This window comes from Andrena cerasifolii, chromosome 2, assembly GCF_050908995.1.
Source record: "Andrena cerasifolii isolate SP2316 chromosome 2, iyAndCera1_principal, whole genome shotgun sequence".
In the NCBI taxonomy this organism is placed as follows: Eukaryota; Metazoa; Arthropoda; class Insecta; order Hymenoptera; family Andrenidae; genus Andrena; species Andrena cerasifolii.
This window is the reverse complement of record NC_135119.1, coordinates 11,018,551-11,028,362: the sequence shown is the minus strand read 5'-3', so window position 1 is coordinate 11,028,362 and position 9,812 is coordinate 11,018,551. Positions and strand designations below refer to the sequence as shown.

General features: G+C 41.1%; 2 protein-coding genes across 3 annotated transcripts; one reads left to right on the top strand and one right to left on the bottom strand.

The window, feature by feature from the left end:
* The first annotated feature begins 137 nt into the window (after positions 1-137).
* On the top strand, positions 138-2,958 carry Alg11 (ALG11 alpha-1,2-mannosyltransferase). 2 transcript variants are annotated; one of them, XM_076806855.1, is made up of 9 exons: positions 138-445; positions 500-668; positions 748-978; positions 1,384-1,616; positions 1,678-1,895; positions 1,960-2,244; positions 2,306-2,565; positions 2,636-2,770; positions 2,830-2,958. In XM_076806855.1, exons 3-9 carry the CDS (start codon positions 773-775, stop codon positions 2,915-2,917), a joined length of 1,425 nt encoding a protein of 474 aa, XP_076662970.1. In that variant the 5' UTR covers positions 138-445; positions 500-668; positions 748-772; the 3' UTR covers positions 2,918-2,958. The 2 variants fall into 2 exon arrangements, with proteins under 2 accessions (XP_076662970.1, XP_076662969.1); XM_076806854.1 differs by having other exon boundaries at positions 138-668.
* Positions 2,554-5,213, bottom strand: Rtca (RNA 3'-terminal phosphate cyclase). The gene is made up of 8 exons (XM_076806858.1): positions 5,119-5,213; positions 4,905-5,051; positions 4,681-4,798; positions 4,282-4,606; positions 4,078-4,219; positions 3,873-4,012; positions 3,650-3,803; positions 2,554-3,551 (listed from the first exon to the last, which is right to left on the bottom strand). The coding sequence occupies exons 1-8, from the start codon at positions 5,182-5,184 to the stop codon at positions 3,333-3,335; spliced, it is 1,311 nt and encodes a 436-aa protein (XP_076662973.1). The 5' UTR covers positions 5,185-5,213; the 3' UTR covers positions 2,554-3,332.
* Between the last annotated feature and the right edge of the window lie 4,599 nt (positions 5,214-9,812).

Sequence of the window (9,812 nt, the reverse complement as noted above, 5' to 3'; positions counted from 1 at the left end):
TTCCGATTGGGACATCTACACTAGGTAGTGCGCGATTTGCCCCGAGCAGACTTGAGCGCTACCTTAATATAGTTTCCATGAAATTGAATATTTAATGCATATAAATTTTATTCGCGACTTTAAAATTAAATTCGCTCAAACCTGCTTCTCGATCACCACTGCGATCAACTGCTGAAGCTCGGCGCAGATTGGACGAATTTTATCAAACTCTCAGCCAATAAACGTTTAAATCGAATCTCACGTTTATGAGTAAAATTTGATGAAACGTCGTCTGCTCGTAGCAGCTGTTAGTTTTGTTGACGGAACGATGGATAGATTAATCTAAAAGAATTAAATAATTAAACGTAGAAATTTACATATCGAAGAGGATCGTCTCATATTTGCTATTTCGAATAAACGTATTTTTTGTCGGACCTTATCAATGATCGATTTGTTTCCTAAGCCGGTATGTGCACGGGACAATGAGGGCGAAAAGTAAATAAATCATTATATGCTTCAGTTTTAGTCCTGCGTATCAATTAATGATGTCAGCTGACTATTGTATGCCGAAAGTTTTGCTGTTAATTCACAAAGCAATTGTAAATAAGTGTGCGAGTACAGGTGTCAAAGCAATTCGCTGAACTCGGGAACGCCTTCACGACGGAGACCCAAACCTTTTATACCTTTGTGTAAGATCCATGAATATCACTTGGGAAGCTTAAGTCATAACAAACTTCCCGTATATTTATCACTCTGTCGCTCTTTCAGAACCTGAGCGACATTATCGTTAACTATGTTGTTGGTACTAGCTATCGGTAAGATACTGTGCATTTGCATCGCTCTGCCTGTTTTGTTAATAACCTGGAGGAAGTTGTATGCCAAGAAACGAGCCGAACGATCGCGTAAGGAAACGGTCGTGGGTTTCTTTCATCCTTACTGTAATTCTGGTGGCGGTGGCGAACGAGTACTCTGGGCTGCGATCAGTGCCATACAAACCAGGTTCGAGCTTCTAACGAGCTTAACCCTTCGTGGTCACACGGGGTACATTGTACCCCAAGAATAATTTTCGAGTTAAAATGTTGTGTCTTTACGACTTCCAAAGGGGATTTATCGCAAGAAAAAAAATAAAAAAAATTAAAAAATCACTTTTTTCCCACAACCGTGGAAAATTGCTCGTTTTCAACTACAAATTTTATCATATCAAAATTTACATTTCTAGAAACAGACTATTAGACTATGATTGTATAAGTACTACGAACGTACAATTATCACTGAAAAGTTAAAAGATTCAAAAATACGAAAATGGTAACTCGAAAAAATGACGCTGGGGTACAGTGAACCCCGTGTGCCCAACTTTTGATTAAAAGGTGTGACCACGATGGGTTAACACTCCGTTGTTCGCAGGTATCCGAATGTGCATATAGTAGTTTACACCGGGGACCTGGACGCCGACCCAGAGCAGATTCTCAATAAAGTGAAGAAAGTATTTAACTTCCAACTGGAGCGCAAAGTGGAGTTTGTGTATCTACATAAGCGGAGATGGGTGGAAGCTACCATGTACCCTTATTTCACGCTGCTGGGTCAAAGCTTGGGATCGATATGGCTGGGCATCGAGGCTTTAAACAGCTTCGTACCAGGTACGCAAATTTCGCGTAGCCTCGGCGATTATTTCACCGATTAAACGTAACATAATTTCAGACATTTACATTGACACAATGGGCTACGCATTCACGTACCCGTTATTCAAATATATTGGCGGATGTCGAGTAGCGAGCTACACTCATTACCCGACGATTTCGACCGATATGTTGAGGCACGTTTACAGAAGAGTCATCTCGCATAATAACAGAAAAGTCATAGCTAGAAATCCGTTCTTATCCGCAGCCAAGATTGCTTACTACAAATTATTTGCGTTTGTAAGTACGCTGGGATTGTGAAGTAATTATGCTCGAACATTGTAATTTCTGGCAATCGCTCTAGATGTACGGTTGGGCCGGCAGAAGAGCGGAGATTATAATGGTGAACTCTTCGTGGACCGAGGAGCACATTAACACGATCTGGAAGTGTCCGTTAAAGACGCACAGGATTTATCCACCGTGCGATGTGAAACACTTAACGCAACTGCCGCTCCTGGGTGATGATAAGAAATCTGACGACATTCGTATAGTTTCCGTGGCGCAATTTAGGCCAGAGAAGAATCATCCGTTAATGTTAAGAGCGTTGTACGAGCTTCGGTCGATTGTTAAAGAAGAAACGTGGGAGAAGGTGAGCCCGACGTAACTTAATTTTAATGCGCTCGATTGCTGATCGCACTTGATCTTTCCAGATTCGACTAATTCTTATTGGGTCCTGTCGGAACGAGGAGGACGAAGGTCGAGTGAAGGATATGCAGGATTTATCGAAGCACTTTGCGTTGGACGAAAACGTGGAGTTTAAATTGAACATACCGTACTCGGAGCTTACGTCGGAGCTGCAAAAAGCAACGATAGGTCTGCATACAATGTGGAACGAACACTTTGGCATCAGTGTTGTCGAATGCATGGCGGCGGGATTGATTATGGTGGCTCACGCGTCTGGTGGTCCAAGGTTTTATTCGAAACTTGTAATCGATCGAACGGAAACGGAAGTTTCACGATACAATTGGTAATAATTACAGGGCTGACATAATAGAAACGCAGCCGGGATCGCAGAATGGTTTTATAGCGGAAGATGCTGAGGAATACGCATCAATAATGGCACTTATCATCAATATGCACTCGGAAGACAGAAATTCTATTAAAATGGCTGCTAGGTATTAATTTCATTGCTTTTCGAGTATCTCTACGAGAAATTCTAAACAACTCTTTCCAGGGCGTCAGTGAGCCGCTTTTCGGACGAGGTCTTCGAGGCAGAATTCTTGCGGACGATAGAACCGTTTTTCAGGCAAAAACAGGAATGATTGTTTCTTATTAAACAAAACTTATTACGACTGAAAATAAACCGTTGGAATTTCGTTTCCCTTCTGTCACAGAATCCGAAACGAATATCGAAGATTCCATTGCATAATTTATTCTTAAAAAGAGTAAAAACAAGGGAATGAGACATACATATCGCTGTACATGCAGGATGTTGCTCTATCGATAGTCAATACTAAAATCAAGAGTGACGGAATTGCGGTAAAGGTTTCGATTTCAATAAATTGACTTCGAATCTGGCGCCTGAGGGGCACGCGTATTTGCTGAAATTCAAAGTCAATTCTCTCGAAAACGAAGCCTTTACCGCAATTCCGTCACTCTTGTAGAGTAGAGTAACATTCCTGCACGTATACATGCGTTTCGCGTCTAAACAGTGCTGATAGTAAAAGCATACAAGACTTATCCCGCATTCGTATTTTGGTAGCCGCAGCCTTCGCACTCTAAAGTATAACAAGTACTGTCCCCGACGCCTTTGTCCTCGCACAGCTTGAAACGAAGATTACGGTCACTTAGCATGATCTCCGCCACTTTTATAGCTGTCTCGGTGTGGCAAGTAAGTTGCTTGCTTCCGAGTTTAATTCTAGAAGTGCCGCTTGCCAGGGCCATGAATATTACCAACTACAACACACACACACACGGATAAAAACATCGCCATAGAATATAAAAATCGACGATAGTCTTCAAATAGTATACCTGATAGATTTCAAAAAGTATACCTGATCTTGTGCGTGCTCGTCGACACAGGATCCTGACAATATCGCGTCCAGTATCTCGTTACCAGCCCGTACACCTGGAGCCACTTGCTCCTGTCGACCGGAACCCAAGCCGGAACCACCGAAGATGCATTCACTAGTGGTAGTGCAAACTACGCTAGAAACGTTTACGTTTCGTTATTAAATACGCACAACTCGTTCTTCTCGACTTATCGAAGCATCTTACTTGATCCCAGATCCATTGCCAACAGCCACAGATCTGTCTTCCTTATAGGCTTCGATATTTACGGCTGGCACGCGAATGTTATGCTTGCTCAGCCCGTCTGCTAGGACCGACCTTGCATCGCTCGCCATCTTATGTGCCTCCTGCGACAAACAGATATGTTAACTCGCGGTGCGAGGCAAGTTTGCCGGGAAACTCGGCGACGTACTTTAATGGGGACAACTCCTGCGACGTACGCCCATCCCTCTATGCTACGAGGCACGCCAGGATCGGTTAACGTAGCAGCTTTCAAAGCCTGCACAGGGTTTATGTACAAATGCACTTCGCCACCTCCCTTCGGATAATAACCCCTCCATCGATTATTAAAAGATTAATATTCTCGGAGGAAACACGCTGCGCTGAGTATATATACCTTGCCACGACTCTGAAATCAAAGTCAGCTCCAAATCTGTTAAGCAATGGCTTCAACACTTCCGTGAGGTATTCTACATGCGGCCCCATGGGGACGTTTGTACCACCCTTGAGGATTAGCGTAACGGGATCTCTCGGTGGGAAAAAGAGAGCGCAGGGCAGGGCTACCTGAGCTAGCAAGCAAATGCAACCGGCGGTCCCTGTGTCCGCGACAAACGTGTGCCTCCTATCTGCGTTCAAAGAATCGGGCTTGAATTCCAACGACGTCGATCCTATGTGGGCTCCTTGGACTCGGGCATTGCACATATCTCTCAACAATTCGACTCCTGAAACGCTGCTCGATTAGAAATCTATCCAGCGGCAATTGTAAATCGTATTCTAGCGATTAGACAGAGTATACCTTTTAAATGCTGCGCAGCGAGGCCAGGCTTGGGACGGCCCGCTCGTATATTGTTAATATGAACTGGAATTCTATACAGTGTACTCAGGGAAAGTGCTATTCTTAATACTTGACCACCCTGTAGAAGACAGCAGACACGACACGCGATAGGTTTGTAATAAATTCAAAGATTACTGATCCTGTAGCCTAACTTGTCTCAGGATGGAAACACTGAAAATACTTACACCTTCGCCTAAGCTTCCATCAATTTGCATGGGAGACGTCATGCCGCGAACGGTGTACTCAAGCGTATCAGGAGGAATAGGTGGTAGCCTCCCTGAATAAGTTTGGCGCGCGAGCACTGTTTGTTTCGCCAAAGATATGGGCTGGAGCTGAAAGATGCTCACTTCAAATATGTACTCTCAGATCAATCGCACGTGCATGTATAGAAATACTCACATTTATACATAGATACGCGGTGCTGGTGTATTGACTCCGCAAGCACTTCCTCAGAAATGCTACCATTTAATGTTAGAATACTATATATGCGTGTATTAGCAATGCCATCTGTCATATGAACTGCTTATGAAATAGAATTCTACTTTTTCCTTCAATTTTATTATAAACCGATCAAGCTACAAATCCAATTTTTATATTTGAAGTGATACTAGTATTCAATGCGAATTGAATATAAAAAGTTATTGTTTTCCGCTCCTTTTTTAATAGAGAAGAGTTTTGCCTTTGTATGGATCACAGAACATTGAGGACTTTAAAATTGCTAATTTTGTGTGTATATTTAGAAAATAGAAATACCAATCGATCTGTTCCAATACAGTCAGGACCCAATCTAGGGGGGAGCAAGCAGGCAAATTTGAAAGGGGGCAAAATTGGGAGAAAGAGAAAATTAAAATTTTAATTTCAGCTTTCTTCTTATCTTTAGTTTTAGTTATAGTTTATATGTAATCCTCCTTTTTTTAGTTCTTATCATTGCAAACTAAAGGGCACTATACCCGTGAAATAATAATAATAATAATAATGAGGTGGTACGTAGTAAAATAAAGTATGACTCCGTCTAACACAACACTCAATTTATTTAATATAATGATTGCGACGATAAAGACAGACTCGCGTGAGATCATCGGCAAATGAACACAGGAACATACTCGATACCGACTGCCAGTCTCTTCACAAACCACAGACGAGGTATACCTTAAATATAGACTGCCGATAATGGCAACACCTTCAATATAGAGCACTCGGTAGATGTCGGGACTATATAAATAAATCGACTCCTGACACAATTGGAAGCTCGGCGTCATTTTTCTCTGCAAACAATATGTAAAAGAAACAGAAGTCCATTGTTGCCAAGTAATCAAGGGACGATAATTAAGTATCAATTGTTCTGTATATAAATCGAATTCGAAGGCATTCTTCACACAACAATATAACATACACTTAAAATGGCAACAGGTTTTCATTTCACAACGGCAAAAAAAAACATTTGCCATGAAGGGAATCGACCAGATAGCCTTGGCTGGAGGGAAGCAACGAGGATGTTGTATTACTTGGGTCGAGGAAAATGTCACAGCCTGGTGACAGACTGGTCGAACATTTTTATTCCCCACACTTTTCGCTTCCGTAATGCCGCTTTCGTGTTCGATCAGATTATACGTCCCAAGCCTGGGGCGTCTGGTTCGCGCGAAGACGGATACGATCTCGACAAGCTTGATCCTGATAAACGACACTTAATCGATATATCAATCAAAAATGCAAAAAAAAATTCTGTCAAATTTAGTTTTCCCATTTGTGGACTCATAACCTAATACACCATAATCAATCATTTAAGCAACATTCTATGCCTCAGGTGAAACAATATTCGCGACAGGATGCTGCAGCTTCGACTGAATATTTTAATTTCATTCGAATTTAGAAGAAACAAAATTCCAATGCAATGATACTATATACTTGTTCTCTTTGCCTCCTCGAAATCGAATGTGAGTTCGACCGGAATAAGTCACACGATGTCTTCAAGCCGCTTTTCCACCGTGACACGATTATTTATCGTTCCCCGTTCTTCGTTCCCAGCTCCGCTGTTTTTCTTCCGCTGGCGATCGATTTCACACCGCCCGGCGAATGATTATTCGATACTTTTTATTATCTTTGCAGGCGTGATCAGTCCGAGACAGTGGGACGGGGTAACGGTTCGGGTCGTTCGATGTGAATTCGGCTTGAATCGTTGAAGATGGAAAGTCTATGGTAATTTTGTCCATTCCCAGGGCATTTCGGGAAAACAGTATAACTGCAGTAGATATACTCGGTGTAACAGCGAACTCGTAAAATCCTACGGCACTTGAAGCAAACATGTTTTCGTCGCCAGAACAAGCTGAAATAAATGTGTGAAGATACGGACTTTGGTAAAATCACTTTGGAGTGTATAAAGCACCTCTACTCTCGTTTAGTCCATTAGATATAGCCTGTGCGGACGACGCCGAAAGGCGTTCAGTGGGTACTGCGTTTAAATGGGACTGAAGGATTTCCGCACACCACATATGGCAAAAGTTTCAACTCTCGTGCTCAAGAGGTTAATTTCAATTTAGGATATACAGAACCCGAAAATGGGCCCTGGGCCTTTCTTTATCAATCAATGCTGTTATTTAGGGCGGTATTCACAGTCGCTTGTTAAGCTTAAGGTGATCTTAAGAATAAGTAGCGACTGTGAATACCGCTCTTAATTAATATTTTTCGAGGGAGATATTTCCTCGCGGATTCCATTTCAATTATCGACTAATATCGACTGAGAGATCCTTCTATTTTAAAAGATGAAAGATGAAAGGGTAACCGATGGGAGGTTAAGTCGACGTGATTTTTCTATGAATTTGAAATTGGAACGCTGTTTGCGTCAAGAACAAGCAGCTTGCACGTGACGTCCTTAATCGCTGCGCTCTCATTCCCAGTTATCGTTGGGACAGCCATGGCGCCCTTGACTTCTTTGGACAAGTCCATCGGTACCATTCCACTGGCGAACGTAAACGGGTCGATGTTCAGCGGCTCCAGACATTCTGGCACTGGAACCCTGCCTCGTCTGTTTTTGCATAGCCGGGAGACGCGGCGAACTTTCTGAACGAGAATTGGTAACCTTCCACAGAATAATTGTAAATAGCCCTAATATTCTCCACGACTTACGGTTTATTGGGCAGCGGCGGATTTGGAGGTTTGGCGCCCCTGGGCTAACGAACGTTCGCCACCCTATTCCGCGAAATGTCAACAAATTTTTTAATTTAGAAGAATTGAGACAATTTTAAAGTTAATTCAGTATGTTAGCTCACGTATGAGTTATTACTAATTTGCTACATGGAAAGAAAGTGAGTCGTTTTTAAAGTTGTCTGGAGCCTTTGTGTTTGAACACTTTTCAATTTCTTTCGCCTCAAATTTCCCGTCCTACAGCCTACTTAGCCTAAATACAAATCCGCCCCTGTCATTGGGACTTTATTTATTATACTACGAAGAAATAATAATGTAAAGCTCCGTTTACACGAACTCGATGGGTGACGAAGCAGTTCGGATAAGTGGATTTATTAATTAATTCTAGCGCTAATTATTAACAAAATATTAACAAATATTTATATTAATAAATATTAGTAAGTTTATATTAATAAATAAAAATATGAATAAATTTATATTATTAAATATGAATAAATTTATATTATTAAATATCAATAAATTTATATTATTAAATATTAATAAATTTATATTATAAAATATCAATAAATTTATATTATTAAATATTAATAAATTTATATTATTAAATATTAATAAATTTATATTAATAAATATTAACAAATACCAATATTAATAATTTTTATCAATTATATTCACGTAATAGGAGTTCATTGATTTTCCCCACTAACAATTTTTCGTTCAAATAACCCGAGTTCACGTGCGACTGAGTATATTTCCAAATTTCCAAATTTACTTTACAAGTGTTTCTATAACTTGAGTGACTCTGAACAGTATTTCCGCCAGTAGGAGTTCAATAAATCGATCATTGACTAAAATATCGTCCCAATAGATGTCATGGTGGGGGTAGCCCACCAGTGGCCCTCGCAACCAGATTCCGTTCAGCCTGAACGGGTTGCATTCGCAGGGGCAAAGTAGGAGGACGGGCTTCCCCCGAATTTAGGAGCACCCATGGAGCTACAGCACCCAAGATTTACGCACAGCCTTCTCAGACGTTTACTGGATATCTAAGTCGTGGGCGATGCAATAGAGCCGTGACCATTGTAAGCCAATAAAAGGAGCTGTTTTAGAACGAGAAAATAGAATAGAGGGGCGCGGCTAGTTGCGCCCTACCCACCCGTCGCGGTGCTCCTCGATAATTAAATGTCAGGTTGCTCGCGGGACGGGAAGAGATGACACGGGCGCGTTTCCGTCGGCTGGAGGGTATTTTACGTCGGTTACGAGCCCGTCCCGTGGCCTTCTTTATCTCTCCCCGTTCCGCGCGAACAAACCCTCTGTGGCTGCTCCATTTCTAAGGTACACTGGACTGCCACAATGTCTGCGCCTGACAATACATCCTGCCGGTAGAAGTTTCTTACTCAAGGTCATTCGGAGGTATCACAATTGTAGAGAACATGTTGGACGAGAAGTTACGTGGCACCATTAAAAAGGGAATTTCTTTTACAGAGGGTGTATGGAGATAAATAGAAGAAAAAAATATGTGGAAATATCAGTTTTTGTTTTAAGAGAATTCCCCGGTCAAAACGCTCGAAGAATATATGATTTTCTTTAATCCTTTCGATAATCCTTTACAAGAAGAGGTTATGACATAACCTTAAAAAAAATATTTTTGCCTTTATTAATACGCTCGTTAGGGTTAATTACGTTTCTCGAGAAATTATAGTATTTCTCGAGAAATTATAGTATTTCTCGAGAAATTATAGTATTTCTCGAGAAATTATAGTATTTCTCGAGAAATTATAGTATTTCTCGAGAAATTATAGTATTTCTCGAGAAATTATAGTATTTCTCGAGAAATAAGAAATAAGCAATTATAAAATTTCTCGAGAAATTCTCGAGAAAGCATTGCGGCGCTTCAGGCGTTCCTCAGCCCAATGTTTAAATATTAATAACTAAGAAACGAAGCCACCACTTCA

Bases quoted from the DNA above. Each gene is read 5' to 3' on its own strand.
- Alg11 (XM_076806855.1), top strand. From the start codon at position 773: ATGTTGTTGGTACTAGCTATCGGTAAGATACTGTGCATTTGCATCGCT. The intron at 2,566-2,635 runs GTTTTATTCGAA...TAATAATTACAG, and splicing joins CACGCGTCTGGTGGTCCAAG to GGCTGACATAATAGAAACGC. The intron at 2,771-2,829 runs GTATTAATTTCA...AACTCTTTCCAG, and splicing joins TCTATTAAAATGGCTGCTAG to GGCGTCAGTGAGCCGCTTTT.
- Rtca (XM_076806858.1), bottom strand. From the start codon at position 5,184: ATGGTAGCATTTCTGAGGAAGTGCTTGCGGAGTCAATACACCAGCACC. The intron at 4,799-4,904 runs GTAAGTATTTTC...TGTCTTCTACAG, and splicing joins ATGGAAGCTTAGGCGAAGGT to GGTGGTCAAGTATTAAGAAT. The intron at 4,013-4,077 runs GTACGTCGCCGA...TGTTTGTCGCAG, and splicing joins CAGGAGTTGTCCCCATTAAA to GAGGCACATAAGATGGCGAG.